The 21,083-nt window shown below is 27.8% G+C and overlaps 1 protein-coding gene across 1 annotated transcript in view; it reads left to right on the top strand.

Annotated features, from left to right (window-relative positions):
* Nucleotides 1-1,004: 1,004 nt before the first annotated feature.
* The window catches only part of LOC117175913 (SET and MYND domain-containing protein 4-like), a 244,672-nt gene continuing 224,593 nt past the window's right edge, over nt 1,005-21,083 (top strand). Inside the window, exons 1-3 of the mRNA XM_033365755.1 lie at nt 1,005-1,266; nt 14,801-15,170; nt 19,388-19,532. Coding sequence (XP_033221646.1) covers nt 1,216-1,266; nt 14,801-15,170; nt 19,388-19,532 — 566 coding nt within the window. The 5' untranslated portion in view covers nt 1,005-1,215. The remainder of the gene's footprint in view (nt 1,267-14,800; nt 15,171-19,387; nt 19,533-21,083) is intronic.

The raw sequence follows: 21,083 nt of genomic DNA, 5'->3' as shown, positions 1-21,083 counted from the left end.
CTGTGCCCACTGATTAGTAGAAAAAATAGTTTAGATCACGCCAAGGCACTCATGTGATTGGTCACAGAAAAATAATTCATTCGCACAACTGACCTTTTCCAAAGCCTCGTCGGTGGCCAAGGCACCTCTGTGTCTGGTTGCAGAAATAATTTAAGTCACATCCCAACCCCTAACCAATAGTAATCTCGCTTAGCCACTCAAGAGTTTTTCCGCGATGTTAGAAAATAACGTTTAAGCTAAAAATATATTTTTTTTCCATATTTCTATTTAGAAATCAGAGACAAGCATAAAAAGCTACTAAAGACAGAGTATATTTTAAACACGTCCAAAGCTATGATAGTTACGTCACAAACGCGCCGCGCTCTTCACACACGTTTTTTCACTGACCAGCTTTCGGTTTCGGTCGTGTCGGAGGGAAAAAAAAATTTTTCTAGTAAAATAATAGTTTTAGAGAAAAAATGTATTTAATGTAAATGTTGCATCTTTTTATGATCTACAGCTTTTGTTTGAAAAGTTTTTTGATCAGATCAGCAATTTTCAAAATAGAATCAAAACCCACTAAAAACACCAATTTTTTTGGGTTATAACCTTAAAAATCTTTGCGCCTTTCTTAACTATCATATTCATACTCAGCCTGTCAAAGAACATCAAAATAGGAATTTTTGAGTTAATGGAACGTAATTCCTCTTCGGAACTTTGCGGCGAAACTTTATCAATAAATCAATCATTTTGCGAAATCGTTTGTGAGAAGTTTCTCGAGGCACGAAAACTTGTGGTAGATTTTCCGAGGATTTTATCGAAAACCACCAAAGTCAAAAATGAAATTATGGACAAATTCTGCATGGTAGTTTCCAAACCCCTGAAATATCTGATAGGGGACTCTGGACTAGAGAGTAATACCTCTTTAAAGTTCGGGTCGAAAATAGAAACTACGGAGAATTCTACTCGTCAGAAAGTGCAGTAGAAAGAGAATCAAGGAGGAAGTCTAAAATTATAAGAACAGCCGTAGAAGCTGCTAGATAATAGTTTCTCGTTTCCTCAGCCAGTTTGAATCAAACTTTTACGAGAGTTTAATGCATCGATTATTCCTCGACTTAAAAGTTTATACTTCAAACAATAAATTCTGCGCTCGTTCTTACATCGATTCCCTACTAAATGTGTGATTATTCAAAGGAAATTAAAAGTTTATAATGTTTTTATTTGAAGTAAGAATTCATGTTCTATGAGTTAATAACTTCAAGAGACTGCGAATTACAATTTTTCAAAGTGAGTAAATTATATCCGTAAATTTATATTTTTAATATTGAGATAAAACTTTTTTTAAAGTTTGTTTCCAGAAGATTTTTTAAATACGTGTTTATTATTTCTATAGTCATAACTTGTTTGTTATTTATTCACGAATTTATTGTGCTTGCCTGTAACATAATTGGATTTCCACAACATACTGGACTTTGAAAAACTACGATGATTTGTGTCTCAGGTGGAGAAAAATTTTGTTTGTTGCATAAATAAACTTTGACGGAACAAAGTAAGCAAAAAATGTTTTCGTCGAAATTAAATATATTAAAAAATGACAAAAAATTAAATTTTTTCAATTTGTATCTAAAGTTGTCAAAAAAAAATTTTTCTTTTTAAAAATTTTGGTTATGAAATTTTTAATTAACTAAGGAAAACACCTGCATATTTTTAAGTTCCAAACAAAATTTTTTTCTAATTTGAAAGTATTATGAAACATTTTTTACCTCACTTGTCAAATTCCGTTTACACAGGATTCTTAAATTTAAAAAAAGAAATTTCAATTTATTTATTGCTAGATTTTATGGGAGTGAATAATCTTAGACGGAAAAAAGTAAGAAAAACGTTACTTTGTAGAAAAATAACATTTAAAAATGACAAAATATGACCTGTTATTAGTTCTTACCTAAAGTTGTACCACAAAAAATTTCTGTTATTATTTTAATACACTTTTTTATAAATTAAGGAAAAGCGTACATATTCATTTAGTTAATAAACATAAGTTTTTTCTATTTTTTACGGATCCTGTGTAAAAATAGCTCATGCCTCAGGATCTGTGAAAAGTAAAAAAAATTTGTTTAAAACTTAAAAAAATGTAAGGACTTCCTTATTTTATTTAAAAAAATGACCAAAAATAAAATAAACATTTTTTTGCAACTTGAAGTACAAACTAAAAAAATTGCATCTTTTTTTTTTAATATTATATTCCTGCAAAAAAATACTTTTACTCATTTTGAATCTTGAGTCATTTCCTTTCATAAATTTTATCAAAAATAAAATGAGAAAACTTTTATTTCCATAAATTTTTTTTTTTAATTTTAATAAAAAATATTTCAATTTATTTGCTCAATGTTGATAAATAATTTGATTTTTTAAATTTGTTCGTAATGCCAAGAGAAAATTTTTAACTGCTATTACTAATTATTCTAATGACTTTTAGTTCTTCTCGCTCATTTTTTCACTAATATATGACAAGAATTAATAAAGCATAATAAGAAAATCAAACAATTTCAAGATTGAACTATTTTGTTGTAAACTCCTTCTTTTTAGCACCAAAGGAATTTTCTTAACTGAAACTTAAACTAATTGTGTTTAAGCTAAAAATTAATCGTTTTTAGTTGTCGATTTCACTATTAAATTTCTTATTGAAAATTAATCTTTTGTGGTTGAAATTTTGTTTCTTGCATTGGTTTAATATTTAACTATTCTGTTTAAATTTTTTTTTATATTTTGTTTGGAAATTAATTTGACTAGCTAAAAATGTAACTATTCGATTTTTGTTTTAAAATTAATTGTTTATATTTAAAAATTCAACTATTACATTTTCCATTAAGAATTCATATTGTTGTTTCAAACCCTTATGTTGTTTTTATTTTATCAGTTCATTATTTAAAAAATTTCGTGTAAATTGGTCTTTTTAAGTAGAAAATTAGTTGTTTTTTTTAATTTATAGAAAACCACATAAAGTTGATTAAATTTTTTATAAACGTTAATATTTTCAGCTGGAAATTCGAATACGTGGTCCAACGATTACCTATTTTGTAAAACAATCATTTTATTGTATAAAGATTCAACAATTTTGTTTTTAATTTGTTTTTTTTAAGTAAAAAATTAATTTTCTTGGTCGAAAATTCTACTAATTCAAGTTGAACTTTTAGGTCAAAAATTAATTTTATTGGTTGAAGATCCATATTTTGAGTTAAAAAATAACTATTTTGTTGAAAATTCGTTTTTTTTTTGCCAAAAACCAATTTTTGGAAATTCAAATTTTCCTAGTCGATTTTTTTATGAGTGCTATTGTTTTTAGTTTAAAATTCAACCATTACATTTTTCAATGAAAATTCATCTTTTTGGTATAAAATTCAATTCCTTGATTTTTTGAATGAAATATCCTTCTTGGTTGAAATATCAACTATTATATTTTTCGTCAATAATTAATATTTTTGGATTGGGATTTCATCTATTTGGTTGAAAATTCATCTTTCTGAGTAGAAAATTCAGAAATTTTGTTAAAAAGTCGGCTTTTAAGATTCAATCGTTTTGTTGAAAAATCTTGTTTTTGACAGAAAATTTATTCCTCTTGATTAAAAATTCATTTTATTTTAATAGAATGGGTATTGTTTGAAAATGCATCTTTCTTGAATGAAAATTACACTGCCTTAAGAAACAATTTTTTGGTTTGAAGATTCAACTATTTGTTTTAAAATGCAACTTTTTATGGTTGCGGTTTAATTTTGTTATTGTTCAAAAATCCGACCATTTTATTGAAAATTCACCTTTGCAGGTTGAAATTCAACTATATGGTTAAAAAATCAACTATTTTCTTGAAAATTAGTCTCTTTTCCTTAAAAGTTAAATTATTTGGTTTTATGTGAAACTTTTTGGTTTCAAATTAATTTTTTTTCTGCAAACTCATATTAAATTCAATATGACAGCTATACATTCATTTTATTTAAAATAATTTATTCTCGCATTATTTATCTATTTCCGTAAAAAAGTAACATATTTAGCATATTTTGAGAGCATTTTGGTTTGTGAAATCTGTTAAAATATTATGTTCGTTTTTATTTTGTAATATTTTTTAATCTTCATTTATTTTATTTATGCATTGGTTAAATGAAATTAAAATAGTTTCTGAATGGCCGCTAAAGTTAAAAACCTTTTTAGGACGACTGAATAATACCGAAAAATAAAATTTCCGACACTGTGAAATTCTAGAATTCGAAAATTCGCGAATATTAAAATTCCCAAATAATAATTTTCCAACAAATATTAAAATGCCGGAAAAATAAAATTCCGGAATTGGAAAATTCTCGGCAATTTATAATATTACCGAATTTGAAAAATACCGAATAATAAAATTCCCGCCAGAAAATTTTTCTTATTAAAAATACGATAGTAAAATATTTAAGCTGTTCGGGATTTTGTTTGTTTGTCAATTTTATTATTCGTAAATTTAATTATTCGGGAATATTATTATTCCAAAACTTTCTAATTCGGGAACTTTACTGTGTGGATAATTTTATTTTCTGTGATTTTTTATTCGTCCCACCTTTTAGACCTTGAAGTATTGTTAAACATTGATTAAAAATCCCCTTTTATCACTAATAAATAATAAATATTACATGTGAATCTTATACTATCTAAAATTATTTTCTGGCTGAGTAGGTTAAAGTTGCATTGAATCAGAAACTAGTCGCGGGATTAAGAAGCCATGAGACGTAGGTAACGTTAGCAGTTATCATTTCAAAAACGGATTAAGCATTTGAGCTTCCTATAATCTAATAAGCCACAAGAAGCATGCGAGGTACACAGTAGAAAATAAATTTAAAAAAACATTCTTTTTCAATTCTATTCGAATAAAAACATTTTCTGTATGTAAATTTATTAATAATTTTTAAAAAATTATAAACAATTACCAAAACCAAATATGAGGGGGAATAGGAGGGGGGAAACAGGGGAAATAGGTGGATTTAAAAAAAAATAATTAAATTTTTCCTCAAAAAAGATTTTCTACGAAGAGATAAATTTTCAACAACAATAAATTAATTTGTAACGAAACAGTTGCATTTAAAACAAAATAGTTGAATTTGCAAGCAAAAGAAACAAATTTTTGACAAAATAGTTAAGCACGACCCCCAACCCTACCTTAAATTGGTATTGTAGTTTATTGAAATTTTTTACTTTTTTCAAACATTAGTTGTTTTTTTCAATTTGGAAAAATATTGATCTGAGACAAAAGTTTTGTATATAAAAATGATACACATTGTCATAATAGTTTTTCTTTTTTAACTTTTTCCTCCGAATTCACGCTTTACAATAAAAATGACCCTAATGTTTTTCAAAATATTTTTATACTTAAGATTTATATTATCCTTTTTTGTTTTTTCTCGAAAAATTTAATATTGGGGAAAAAGAATATACGGAAAATATGGATTTCGACCAGATCTACCACTAGATATTAGGAACAAACCTTTTTTAGATCAATATTTTAAGAGATTAAAAAAAAAACTAAGTTTTGAAAAAAGTAAAAAATGTCAATAATAATTGAAGGGATGTTACAAAGTGAATAAGTTTGAAAATTACATTCATTTTGAATTCGTAGTAGTTTTTTACACGAGTGAAACCCGAAATATCTCTTTTTATCAAAATGAATCATCGTGAAAGCATAAAATCTATTATCAATTACATTCATATTTCAAACTTTACACTCTTTGCCCTATTCGCCTATTTCTTCCTTTTTTTAAAGAATTCGCTTTTTCCCATTTTTTCAAGAAACTTAAAAAAATTTAATTATTTTATTGAAAATTCATTTTGTTGTGAAGATTCCTAATTTTATTTTAAAAAGTATCGCTTTAGTTTGAAATTTAATTATTTTCTTGAAAATTGTTTTTTTGTGTAATTAATTTTTCAACTAGAAACGTAACTATTCCATTCTTGTTTGAAAATTTATACTTTTAATTGATAGTTGACCTTTTCCAGTTGAGAAATTTTGTATCTTGTTGAAAATTTTTCCTTTTCGTAGAAAATTAATCTTCTTGCATAAAAATTCATCCTTTTTAATTAAAAAATAAACTATTTGATAAAAAATTAAACTCTGTGTGGAAAAAATACATTTCAGGGTTGAAAATTCAGCTGTTTTCAAGATAGCTCATCTTTTCGGCTTGAAAATTTAACAATTTTGTTGAAAACTCATCCTTTTTAATATGAAATTATTCTTGTGGGTGGAAATTTCATCTTTTTGGGTCAAAATTGAACTGTTTCGTTAAAAGTTCTTTTTTTTTTGTTTGTTGCAAATGTAACTGTTTTGTTGAAAATTCGTTTTTTTGCGGTTAAAAATTAATATTTGTATTAGAAAATATAACTTTTCCATTTTTGGTTAGAAGTTTGAAATATTTGGTAGAAAACTCATATATTTGTTGAAAATTTGTCTTTTTGTTTAGAAAATTCATCTTGTTTTTTGCAAATTAATTTTTGTTACAGTCCAAAATTTTAGTATTTTGTTAAAAATTCATTTTTCTCGTTTAATTCTACTGTTTTAAACTTCTTTTTTATAGAAAAATAATCTTATATGGTAATTGTAATATTTTTTGTTTAAAATTCCAATATTTGGTTGGAAATCCATCCTTGTGTGTTCAAAATTCATTTATTTTAATAAGGTTATCTTTTTTGGTTAAAACTTCAGCTATTTAGCTAAAAATTCGTCTCTTTTGCTTGAAAATTCAACTATTTGATTGTAAATGCAACTGTTTGGTTAACAATTAAGTTTTTGTTGTTGAAAATTCTTCTCTTGTCAAAAAATCTGTTTTTTTTTAAATTGATTTATTTTTTGGAAAATCCTCCTATTTTCCTGTTTTAAGAGAATTTATTATTACATTAATTTTTTTGAGGGAGGGGGGTCAAAAGTAGCTCAAAATTGGTAACGTTTATGGACGGCCTCTTCTGGTGCTTTTAACTTGGGTGCAAAAAAGAAACCTTGGATGACCTTTTTAGAAGTTTCCTGTTAAATTTCAACCCTTAGTAATTGTTTATAATTTTTTTGTGTAAAATTAATAAGAAATTTACGTAATGAAAAATTTGTGTTTGAATAGAATGGGTAAACAATGTTTTTTTGCGATTTCCTTTCCTCTGTGTAGATCTCGTGCTTCATGTGGTTTATTAGGGATTATTTAAAGCTGAAATGCTTAATCTATATCAAATGCTTAATTGTAAATGTTTCCTACGTTTTGTCGTGGCCACCCCCTCGGTGAGATCTACCATTAAATATTATAAATAACATTTTTTTAGATCTATATTTTTCGAAGCTTTGAAAAAATGAATTTTTTTGGTAGAAACAAAAAATGAATGAAATTTTTGGTATTTATTATCTAAAATAATAGAAAAAAGGACAGTATATTGAATAATAGATAATTGTAAGTTTAATTGGTAAAGTAAGTTTTTTATTCAAAATAACCGATTTTTAGTGAAAAACGCTAACATACCCTATTATTGCTCAAATGTTTTTAAATATCCTTTGAAATCAAAGTAATTTTTAATAATAGCAATTTCCGAATAAAAATGATTTTTGACGATAAAACCTAACATAATCCTAAACTGCTAACAGTTTCGAAATCTTATACAAATTATAAACATTTTTATTTCAAAATAGATATTGTTATGTAAGACGCCAAAGTGAATTAAAAATGTTCAAAAATGCAAGCTTATTAGTCTTATTACATTAAACAAAAGTCATTGAATACTGAAGACTAATTAATTTTCATTGAAACACCAATTTCAAATGAAACACGTCAAAATGACCCGAAGATGTTGAAAATTTGTAAATATTCTTTGAAATTTATTTATTTCTTATTTAAAATATGAATAATTTCTGACAATAATTACTAACGTAACAGAAAATTGTTCCGAATTGTAAATCAGATGATAAAACTTCATCACTAAATATCACTAGCAATACAATGTAAACACAATAAATATCAACCCTGCATTTATTTTATATAATTTGTTTATGAAATCAACAAATAATGTCGGATGACAAATTTTTGTTACAAATCATCACTGGAAAGATAATGTGAGGAAAAGTGAGAGAAAAACGACTTTCTTCTGGTTATAAATCCCGATACTGTGCATTTCTTTATAAAATTAACAAATAACTTCGGATGACAAATTTTAATTTACAAAATTTTAATGTGTCCCGGATCACAGTGGGATAAAATCAAAAAACGAGGTTCAAAATAACTTGTAGCTGGCAATTCTGAACCGATTTGAGATTTTTAAAAAAAGAAAATCAGCATTAAATTATGTTAATCCAAAGAGTCAAGAAAGAGTCGATTTTTTCTTTTTTTGTTTTTTTTTGTTTATCTTCGTGACATTTTTTTGTCTATGATAAGAATTGCCAAAATTTATACACAGGGGTAGTTTAAAGCAAAAAAAAATATTGCATTGTTAAGTCAATTGTTATAAACAAATTAACTTAACAAATAGGCTAAACTATGGATTCTTTGTTTGGAAAGTAAATTTTTGCGTTGAAATTACTTGCTTTCATCGAAAAATTAATACTCGATCATAAAAATTTGTCATCTGATATTTTTATTCATTTTATGAACAAATTATGTAATCAGATTCCTAGTGTGAACATTTAAAGGCAGAAATAAATGGGTTTTTCTCTTAATTTTCCTCAAATTATGTCGGCAGTGATGTTTAATGATGGAAAATTACCATCCGATATTTTTTATAGATTTTATAAACAAATTAACTAAATAAGTGCATTTTCTTTCGTTTTGAATGTATTATTAAAAAGTTCTTTTGTTTTAAATGTATAAAAGAAACAATTTGTTTAAAAAATTAATAAAAAATATAACACAACAGAATTAACGAATGAACATCATTGGCGACATCATTTGAGGAAAGTTAGCAGAATGAAAAATTTTTTCGACTTTTAAATGCCCAAATTATAGATTTTTTTGTATAATTCGTTTATAAAATTAATAGAAAATATTGGATGATAATTTGTCACCATCAATCATCGTTGACGAAATAATGTACGGAAAATTGAGAGCAAAAACTATTTCTTTCGGGCTTTATATTCCACAATGGGCACTTGTTTATAAAATTAATACAAAATATCGGAAGATAATTTTCTATTATGAAACATCATTAGCGACATAATTCTTGAAAGAATAAAAGAAAAAGCGATTTCTTTTTTACTTTAAATTTCTACACTAGGCACTTGTTTATACAACTTGATTATAAAATTAATAAAAAATATCAGATGATAATTTTCCATCATGAAACATCACCGGAAATATAATTTGAAGAAAATTAAGAGCAAAACTGACTCCTTTCTGCCTTTGAATGTCCACACTAAGCATTTTTTAAATATTTAAAAAAAAAATTTGAATAACAAATTTTGATGATCGAGTATTATTTTTTCGAAGAAAGAAGTAAATTTTTCAACGAAGATAAACAAAACAAACAAACAAAAAAATTCTTCTGGACACTTTTCATCAACATAAAAATTTGAAAAAAAATTAAAAAATCAGGCCACATAAATCTCTTACAAATTTAATGCTGAATTTGTCTAAAAAATCCAAAATCAGTTAAGAATTACCAGCTACAAGTTATTTTGAACCTCGTTTTTTGATTTGATCCCACTGTGCAGATGTCCAAAGCATATTCAACGTTTAGATTTTTTTCTACACCAAATTACAGATTTTAAGCTTGGGCAGAATTCGTCAAGTGTTCCCACCTAAAACTACTTTTTTTATCGGATGTACAAATAAAAATAAAGTTTATTTGACAATTCCTCAGCGATTTTTTTTCTTTTTGGTCTAAAAATAATCATGAAGCATCAAGGAAATGATTACAGAAGGATAACGAGAGGAGCAACCCCTTTTCGGGCTTGCTCCAATCTCCAAACTCAATCCAATTCCACGGGGGTAATTTTCTATCAAACGAGAGGTAAATTGTATATCAAATTATCTACTCGTTACTGAAGTATCTATTCACATGTAGAGCTTTTGAAGGATTGCAATTATTTTGATATATTTGAGGATGAAATTATCGCAAATGAATACGATCAATTAGCAGATAAAAGGAAACCGTGAAAAGGAAAATGAGATTTACGTAAATTGCATGATTGACAGAAGAAATGTTGTTCGTGTTCAAATTAGGAAATAATTTGATTTTCATACTTGAAATTCAGAGAAAATATATGTGGGTGTCTGCATCAAAATGCTTTTTCTATGTTAAGAGTCAAAATTATTATTTTCGGGTTTAAAGTTGAGATGATACCAGGAAATATACTTAATTTTATTTTTTAATATTCAGAATTCCTGAAAATAAAAGCGAGAAGCCAACGACAAAGAAACAAAGAAGAGAAAGAAATAAAAAAGAGCAGGGAGGGGATTTGGTTAGTTGCTTTTTCATTTTTCTTTCCTCTTTTTTATTTTTATAAAAAAAAATTTTAATTTTCCTTTTTCGAATTTTTAAAATCTTTTTCCAAATTAAAATAGGAACATTTTATGGCATCAAATTGTTTACATTTTCGAGATTTTATGCCAAAAAATATTGTTATGTTAAACTATAACTTCCTAGATGTTAGACTGAAACATCACAATTATTAAAACCGCCTGAGTACACGAAAACGCCAAAGAGATCGTCAGGGAACTACGTTACAACTGAGAGTAGGGCGTCTCACAAACCCTACGGTTCGTAACGGAAACAGATGGGGGGGTCCAGTCAAACTAACCTTAAACGTACATCAACCTTTTAGGATGTAGGGAATTTTTTTCTAAAAGTTGAACATTCAACTTTTTGTTGAGGATTTACGTGCAAAATAGAATTGGAGGAAAATAATTCGTTTATTTGAACGTTCTTAACTTCAGGTACATGAGAATTCTTAAATTTTATTCAAAATTCCTATTTTTTTAGTAGCAAATTAATCTTTTTGTTTTAAAATTCATCTTTTTTAGTTGAAAATTCAATTTTTGGTTGAGAATTCTTCAATTTTATTGAAAATTCGTCTTTTTTGCTAGTAAATTTATCTTTCTGTTTAAAAATTCATCTTTTTTAGTTGCAGCTTCAACTTTTTGGTTGAGAACTCTTGAATTTGATTGAAAATGCGACTTTTTTGTTAGTAAATTAATGTTTCTGTTTTCTTAAGAATTATTGAAATTTTTTTGTTATTAGTACATTTTTTGCTTATTTAAAAATTCATCTTCTTAGACGAAAGCTCAACTTTTTGGTTGAGAATTCTTGAATTTTGTTAAAAATTCGTTTATTTCGCTAGAAAATTAATCTGTTTGTTTAAAAATGTATCTTTCAAGCTAAAAATCTGATAACAAAGGGTTTAAAGTTGAAAAACTTTCTTAAAAATGCAAGTTTTTGTTTTAGAATTCTTGGATTTTATTAAATATTCGTATTTTTTGGTAGTAATTTAATTTTTTAAATTCATCCTTTTTAGTTAAAAAATCAACTTTATAAATTAGAACTTTTTAATTTTGTTTAAAATTCGCCTTTTTAGCAGTAAATTAATCTTTTTGTTTAAAAATCCAACTCTTTAGTTAAAAATTCAACTTTTTAGTTCAAAATTTTTAAATCTTGTAAAGAATTCGTTTCCTTAGTAGCAAATTAATCATGTTATTTAAAATTTTATCTTTTTGGTGGAAAATTTAACAACTCGATTTTAAAGCTGAACTACTTTCTTAATAATTAAAAAAAAATTTCTATCTTTTTTAAAAATTCGAATGTTTCGTTCAATTCTTGAAATTAATTGAAAATTTGTTTTTTAAGTTAATTAATCTTTTTCTTTAAAAATTCAACTGTTTGGTTGAAAATTCTTGAATTTTGTTCAAAATTAATTTTGTTCAGTAGAAAATTAATCTTTTTGCTTAAAAACTTACAACTAGGTTTCAAATTTAAACTAATTTCTTTAAAATGCATTTTTTGGTTGAGTATTCAAATATTTAATTGAAAACTATTCTATTTTTAGTAAAAAAAAATTTTTTTTAATAAAAATTAAAAAAAAATTTTGTGAGTAAATTTCTGCAAACATGTATGATTGGAGTCAATATTGTTTGGTTCATTAATTTTAATATATATTTGCAGTATATATTTGTTTTCTAAATAAAAATTATTTTAAGACTATATACGAGCAAACTTCATATGTAAATAACTATGTTATATACAATTTACTCAATGAATGAAATGTGAAAAAAAACTTCTTATCAAAAAAGGTGGGCATAGATTATATATTTGATACAATGATTCTACGTCCTATCATCCTATAGATATATAAGAAGTCGTTGGTATTAACTTTTCTCATATTTTTTTGCTATTTATATTCTCAAGACAAATATAGACTACATGTTTTATATTAAAATTAATAAACCGAAAAATTTTTTGAACCTTCTGAAATTTTCTGTTGCAGTAACTGAAACTTCCTCAACTGTAACAGAATTTTTTTTAACATGTCACTGAAGTTTTATGCAGTTGCTGTTACTGTAATTTTTCTCACAGTTTAGGAAAATTTAGAAATAGTTTCTGCGGAAAGCTTGAGTGACGCATTTCTGAAAATTCCTACAAAAATTTCTAATAGTGTACACAAAATTATGTTACGAAAAGACAGATACAAAGTGCTAACCCACATAAACACAATTTTAAAATGATGAATTGGAATTTTTTGTACAAAAACCGTTATAATAAGTAGCTAATACATTATTTGGTCGATTAGAATAGAAACTACATTGATTATTCTATAGATAATAAATATAAATGGACATTTTTTACAGTAGCCTGATCACCCATTAGTGGGGTAGGAATTTTGGGGTATATCCTTAAGTGGGACGCAAAATAAGCCAATAATGTGATAAAGAAAATCCAATAGTGTTTATCAAAATTAAATGGTACAATTTACTTAAAATTATAGAATATATTAAAAAGGAAAAAAGGATTGCTATAAATCATAAGAAATTTATTTTTTAACAAAATTCATATCAAAATTTTAACATTTTGCTTAAAAATAATAAGATATTATTAAATTAAATTAATTATTATCAAAAATAGTGTTTATAAGCTCCACACGGAAAAATGTGTATTTTTCCTGGAATTTAGTAAATACCACAACTTAAAATTTCCGCGTTTACTACATTCTTCGCACATGTTGCAATGCGAAATGGTAAAATTTACAACATTTCAGGAAAAATGCGTTTAGAGTTGAAACTATGAGCGATAAAATGGCAAATTTAGCCATTCACTTTTTTCCGTGCACGGTTGCCAAAGTACCAAAGTGCAGCCTATGTATTCTTTAAATGTAGGTTAATGATTTTTTGGATAAAATCATTTGAATACAGTGAGACGATTTAAAAAATGAATACCGCGAGGATTTTCAAATTTATGGAGGAAATTTTTTTTTTTTCGTCAGATAAACGTGCTGCAGCGTTTTTATCAAATTTAAAGATAAATTTTATTCCTGAGGTACTGTCCTGCATTTCAATACTTGTATCAGAACGTCGGAATTCACTAAATTCCAGGAATTCATTAAATTCATCAAATTCTTAAAATTCAAGGAATTCATGGAAATCGCGGCATTCATCCAATTTTACAGAAGTCACGAAATTCATTAAATTGAAGGAATTCACGAAAATTATAGAACTCACACAATTCATGGAATTCACAGAGTTCACGAAATCCATAGAATTTTTGTAATTCGTGAAATTCAAAAAATTCATTGAATTTACTGACTTCACTGAAAACACGTAATTATTGGAATTTACGGAATCCATGGAATTCACGAAATGAACGGAATTTACTGAATTCATAGGATGAATGACCAGAATTCATGAAATTTAAGGAATACTCAAATGGATGGAATTTACAGAATTCAAGGAATTTACAGAATTCAAGCGATTCACAGAATTCGATAAATTCAGGGAATTAGTTGGAGTCCATGAATTCCATACATTGTGTGAATTCATTGATTATATTGAATCTCATTAATTCACTGAATTTCACCAATGCCTTAAATTTCGTGATTTTAATCATTTCCTTGAATTTCACGAATTCGTTCTATTCCATAAACTGCTTGAATTCCGTGATTTCATAAGTTCCATGCATTCCTTAAAATCTATTGATTCCGTGATTTCCATGAAGTCCGCGTATTCCATGAATTCCGTGAATTCCTTTAAATCCATGAATTCCATAGTTTCCATGTATTCCATGTATTTCATGACTACCATGAACTTCTGCATTCCATGAATTCCGTGAATTCCATTAATTCTCGAATTCTATAATCCCCGCGAAATCCATATTTGATTTATTTTTTAAAATATCACGATTTCCTCGAGTTACGTGAATTCCTTGTATTCCGGACATTCCATGAATTCCATAAATTCCGTTAATCTCATGAATTCCGTGAATTCCGAGCTTTATATGAATTCCGTGAATTCCTTTTATTTCATAAGTTCTATGAAATTCACGAATTCTTTAAATTCCATGAATTCCTTGAATTATATAAAGTCACACGTTATATACCATAAGACATTAACACAAGTTTTTGCTCCATCACACATTGTTTGTTGTTGTCAGAAATTGGAAACTACAACATTATATATTGCAGCATGACCTTAAGTTTTTGAAATAAACTTGCAATACATGTAATGAAAGCTTCGAACATAAATTTTTGACAGTGCAGTATTAGACATACTTTTTACGTTATCCCGATAATGGTCGGTTCATCTTAGATTTTAAGTTTAAAAATCCGATTTTCACCATATGATAATAATTTCAGAGCCAGAGGATGGATTACCCGGATCCATTTTACAGATCGCTATGCTCTTCCGAGACGCTTCGCTCAAGTGCAAAGGGATTCTTCCATGAGTTCAGTGAAACCGTGATAGAGCAAGCTGGTGATTCTTGGATCGAGGAAACCTTTGGTAAACTCCAGAATGACGATGATCGGATCAGAACTGTCTTCACAGACTCAAGGGTGAAGACTGTGGTGCTTGACACATTGGGAAGAGTAATGCACCTTTACCGTGATAAGGATGCTACCATTTCGAGAAATAAGAGACTCGAAGGTTTGAAACTGGCAAGCGTTGGTGAACACGAGAAGGCTCTCTTGTTTCTAAGCCAAGCAGTGCTTCGAGCCCCCGTGACAGGTGAGAATGAGAATTACTCTGCATAATTGAATGTTAAAACACATGTACAGAAATTCGGTTTCCTGAACTAAGAATAATGGATTAGGGAGCGTCCACATATTACGTAACACTATTTCAAGTAATTTTTTACTCACCCTCCTCTTTTGTCCCTTTTTTTAAGAATTCTTATTTTTCTCTGTTTACAAGAAAATACCCCTTTTTCTCGCCTTTTCGCTTAAACTTAAGGGTGTACTCTAGTTGGTAGGCTAAACAAATAGGCTATTTTGCAAATTTCTTGTGAGCATGCTATGGAAGATATGGATATAAAAATTAATAGGTATGATAAAAAATATCTTCAAATATAAAACAAAATTTTTTTAAATTCATTTTTCCAAGTTTTGTATACAAAATCCGCACTTGAACGGAACGCCATAACTTGGAGGCAGGTCGGTGGCCACATGATATCTCGGCAACGGCTTATCAAAAGCAAAAAAATCAAAGTGCTTTAGATTTAATATTAAAGTGGCTACAAAATGACATATGGATATTAATTTTCAACAAATTTTGTTAATTTTATTTAATAAAAACCAAAATAATTGAAAAAAACACATTTTTTGTGCTGTTTTTTGTAAAAAAAATATAGTGACAATCAAAATTTTAACATGAAAATAGGTAACTTTCTGAGTACTTATGTGTAGAATGTGTGGTCAAAATTTAAGAAGGATCGGCCGAATGGTTCCAGAGAAATCGTGTGGCCAGTTTTTCAAAATGTTGTTTTGAGAAAAACGCGTTTGAAGTGTGCGAGTGTGTCGGGCGAGTGCATTGTGTACTCAGGCACGCACGGTCAGATAGTACACTTATACTGCTCAGATCTTCATAAAAATTTAATACGATATTCTTAGATACATATACATTCGAAAAATGTAAAAAAAATTGCTTTTTCGAGAGTGACCAACTAGACTAAACCCTTAAAATGAATTAATAGGACGCAATAACAAAATTCAACTGCACTTGGTTAAAAGTTAATTTTGTTGTTGTTGAAACGTCTACTCTTATATTTCTGGTTGGGCGTTCATTTGGCTTATTTAAATATTCTACTATTTTTTTAAATTGAATTATTTTGTTGAAAAGCAACTATTTTGTTAAAAAGTCATCTTTTTTAATAAAAAAACCAACCACTTGGTTAAAATTTAAATTAATTTGTTAACAAAATTTTTTTGTGTTGAAAATTCATCTTTTTGATTGCAAATTTAACTAATTTTTCGTTAAAAAATCATTTTTGCTGTTTCGCAGCTCCGGGCTAAAACCCTTATAGTTTTGATCAGGTATCTATCGGTCCATCCGATTTAATTTTTCTAAGTGAAAGGAATTTTAGGGAAATCAGGGCAGGGAAAGTAGGGGAAATCAGAAGAGCGCATGAATGAAAAGTAAATGAAAATGAAGAGGTAAGGGAAATGAGTGGAAGCAAACTAGGGAGGTAAAGAGAAAGTGACAGAAAATCAAGAAAAAGGAAATAGGAAACATGGGGAAATGCGCGAGAGGAAGTAGTGGAGTTGAATGGAGGGGGAGTAGTGAAAATTATTGGTCGCAAATTAAGGGAAATTTGGGAAGTGAAGTAGCGGAATTGAGCAGCAGTGAGGGGAGGGGAATTAAGGGACGCTGAAGTTTGTGAAATATTGGTAAATGGGGCAGAGCGAGTTAGGGGAATTGAAGAGAGTGAGCGTATTAGAATTATGGGGATATCAGGGGAAGTAGGGAAAATTAGGATTGAGGGCGTAGAAAAACTAAAGGAAAATGAGGAAAGGGAAACTAGGAGAACTCAGGGGAGCTGAGTGTATGAGAAGTAAGAGAAGTGAGGGGAAATTAAGGGAGGAGAAGTAGGGGGAGTAGTGGATTTTAGAGAAAATTGGAAGAAGTGAAAAGAAAACAAGGTAGAAAAAGTTTAAGGAAAGTATCAGAAATTGGGAGGGGAAGCAGCAAGTAAGGAGAAATTTGAGGAAATTATGTAAGGTGAGTGAGAAAAAATTAGAGCGAGAAGGCAAGCGTAAATGAGATCAAGTGGTGGAAATGATCAAAAATAAGGGTAAGTAGGGAAGGGGAAATGAGGGCTTGAAAATGAAAGTAGAAGAAGGGAGTAGGGGATGAGGAGCGTAAGCCGGAGAAGTAGATAAGCGGGGACTAGATAAAGAATTTGAAGAAGGAATGGAGCGAAGCATGAGGTTGAGGGGGGTAGGCTAAGGGGGGATTAGAACGACTTAAGAAACGTCTTAAATCTTAATAGGCTACAAAACACTTTTTTGTAGGCACGCAGCGTATACTTTGACTAATTTTTTAACTGAAAATTTAACTATTACATTTTTTCAAAATTAATCCTTTTTAGTTAAAAATTTAAATGCTTGGTTAAAAATGTACTTATTTTGTTAAAAAAGCATATTGTTCTTTGTAGAAAATTAATCTTTTTGGTTGAAAAATAAACTTTATGGTTCAAAAATTAAACTCTTTGGTTGACTGTTGATCTTTTCCTGTAAAATTCTGTTCTTTTGTCTCTTGAAATTCATAATTTTAGTTGAAGACACATGTCTTCGGCGGAACTTTTGTTTTCAAGCTAAAAAATCTTCTCTTGTTTTTTTTTAATAATAATTTTCTTCACGAAAAATGTATATGTTTTATTGGCAGAAAATTAATCTTTTTTGGATGAGAATTCATTTCTTGTTGTTAAAAATCACCTATTTGGTTCAAAGTTAAACTACTTTGTAAAAATGGATTTTTTGGTTTAAAGATTCATCATTTTAGTTAAAAATGCACCTATTTCGTCGTAAATTGACTTCCTTATTTTAAATTCAAGTTTTGGGTTTAAAAATTCAGCTTTACTTTAAATTAAGCATTTACATTTTAAGTTCAAAATTATTCCTTTTCAAGTGGAAAATTCACATATTTTGTTGAAAATTCGTCTTTACGTAGAAAATTAATCTTTCTGGTTGAAGATTCATCCTTCCAGGTTAAAATTCAGCTACATATATGGTGAAACATTTCACTATTTTCTTTAAAGTTTAATTACTTCGTTAAAAGTTAAACTATTTTGTTAAAGTTGTATTTTTTAGTTGAAAAATCAATTCTTTTGTTAAAAATTCATCCTCGTGGATTGAAAATTCATCCTCGGGGATTGAAAATTCATCCTTTGTGGTAGAAATGCCATATTTCTTGGTTGAAAATTCAACGGACGGCTAAAAAAATCGTCTTTTTTGCTTGAAATTAAATTTTATTTTTTATCAGAGAAGTGCCACGTGTTATAAAACCTTTACGATCCATTTCCTATATAAAACTTTTTTACGCTAGAGCAGACCACCCCCCCCCCCCTTCCACCCTGTAGAATCTCACGTGATATGGGGACGCACCCTTACAGTCAAAAGGGAGATTTCAATAAATTTTGACCGATTCGAAAATATTGTCAAAGTTTATGTAAAATTTTAAATGATTTTGTATGTCCATGAAGTGTCTACCCTCAAGGAATTTTCCTTTTCCCTTCTCCAGCTCGCTTAGGACTAACGTTACGGAAAATTTTATAATACTAGCCTAACGCTAAACATGATCGGTTATGTTTACGAAAAATTCAGGCTAAAGCGAAGGCAGCACTTGTAAAAATTTCGGAAAAAATAAAATGTAATTTTCTAGTACTTTTGTCCCAAACATTATTTTAGGACTTGTAGAATTAATCAACAAACTTTATTGAGTCTTTTTTGGTACACATGTCCCAAAAAAGGTCCTGCTTACCAACACTTAAAAAAAACAGTAAAAATTTCGCAGATTTCCCCATCAGCAGTTCTCAAAATTTCAAAATAAAAACCAAAGGAGAGTTTTTCGGTACTTTAGCCCTATAAAAATGGAACTTTTCTAATACTTTTGTTCCTGATTAGAATTTTGATCATTTATAAGAAAAATTTAATACTGAGTTCTGATTTGTCTCATACTTGATCATCTATTTTTGCACACAATTTTCACTAAACTGATTCATCAACGAGCATAAAAAAACGCAATTACTAAATCGTTTGTAAATTTTTCCCTTTGAAAGGTTTTCTGTCTACTGTAAAATAAGGTTGACTGCATTTAGCACCGCTAAGCATTTTACACTTCAATTAACGAATCTTTCCTAAATTGGAAATCAGCAGTTCTGAAGAATTTTTTCATTAATATCTTGATTAGCAGATATATTTTTATATATTTTAATTATGTCGATTCAGGAAAAGTCAAGACTGTGGATCAAGGTTTAAGTTTGCCTTTGGCCCTCCTTGCCAGGGCCGACACCCTCATCGCTCTCGGAGAATATAACTTTGCTCTTGAAGATTTGCAAATGGCTGATGAGAAAGATATAACTAAAACGATAAGGTAAACTTAACTTTTAATATACTCAATTTTGGGGAATTTTTGAACAAAAAGGAAAAAGGATTTGTAAGGAATTTCAACCGATTTCACGAAATTTTATGAGATTTCGCAATATTTTAGTAATTTTAAAGGAATTTGAAGTTTGGGAATAATTTAAATATAATAATCTAATAATAAAAATTTTATGGAATTTCAAGGAGTTTCATAATATCTTAATGAAATTTCAAAGAATGCATTGACCAGAAGTATTACAAAATTTTTTTTAATAAAGAATATTAGAAAGATTTTTGGTTAATTCGAAAGATTCCAAGAAATTTCGTAATGGTTACAAAATTTAAAACTATTTTAAAAGATTTTTAAGGATTTTTAAAAAATCAAAGAATTTTCAAAAACTTTAATGACTTGAAGGGATTTAAAAAATTCATGCGGTGTGAAAGAATTGCGGAACATTTGGAAGGATTTTACTGAATCTACAAGGTTTTAGAATTTCTTGACAGATTTACAGATTAATAAATTTCCCAGGATCTCAAAGATTTCATGGAATTTCAAAGATTTGAAAAAATCCTCAAATATTTTAAGAAATTTCCGAAGATTTCAAAAAACTTGAAAAATATAAAAGAACAAAAAACTTTAAGAATGCTTCAAAATATGTTCAGACATGTAAATAGTATGTAATAGTATTTTATATAATTTTAATGGAATTTCAAAGGATTTTTTCACAAGAATTCAGGGAGTTCGAACATTTAAAAAGAATTTCAAATATTTCAAAAACTCCAAAATAAAAGGAATTTCAAATAATTTCAAACAATTGAAAATACTGTAAATACTGTATTCTTCAAATATTTCAAGGGATTTCAGGAAATATCAAATGCTTTTATTTAATTTCACAGAATTTCGTATTTTGATGAAATTTCAAAGAATTTCCAAAGATTTGAAGTACAGATTTTTAAGAATTAAAAAAATTAAGGATATTCGAGGGATTTTTAAAAGTTAATGATTTGAAGGGATTTAAAAAAAATTCAAGTAGTTGTAAGTAATTTCGGAAGATTTGAGAAGACTTTCCTTGATCTATACAGTTTTAGAATATTTTATAAGATTCAAAGAGGTTGTTAAGACATTTTTACGAATTTTTGCACATTTCCCAGAATTCAATTAAGATCCTGATGATTTTAAGAAAGATTTTCAGGAATTTTAATAGATTCGAAAAGATTCTGAAGATTTGCGGATATTTTAAAGATTCCAATTTTTTTAATTTGAAGCGATTTCATAAGATTTCACAAATTAAAAAAATATCAAAAAATTTCCGAAAATTTTAATTTTTCAAAGAAATTAAAAAAAGCCGTTTTAAAGAATTTCGGATTATTTGGAATATTATTAAAGATTCTATAAGGTTTTAGGATATTTTAAAATTTTCCCAAGGAATTCTTAAAAGATTTGCAAATATTTCAAGGCATTTCGAAAGATTTTAAAAAAACTTTCGAAGAATTAAAAAATTTAAGGGTATTTTAAAAGATTCTCATGAATTTCAATTTTCAAGAGTTTTGAAACATTTAA

This window comes from Belonocnema kinseyi, chromosome 7 (genome assembly GCF_010883055.1).
Source record: "Belonocnema kinseyi isolate 2016_QV_RU_SX_M_011 chromosome 7, B_treatae_v1, whole genome shotgun sequence".
NCBI classification, from domain to species: Eukaryota; Metazoa; Arthropoda; class Insecta; order Hymenoptera; family Cynipidae; genus Belonocnema; species Belonocnema kinseyi.
The sequence above is the reverse complement of the archived record's forward strand: the minus strand, read 5'-3'. Positions and strand labels throughout refer to the sequence as shown.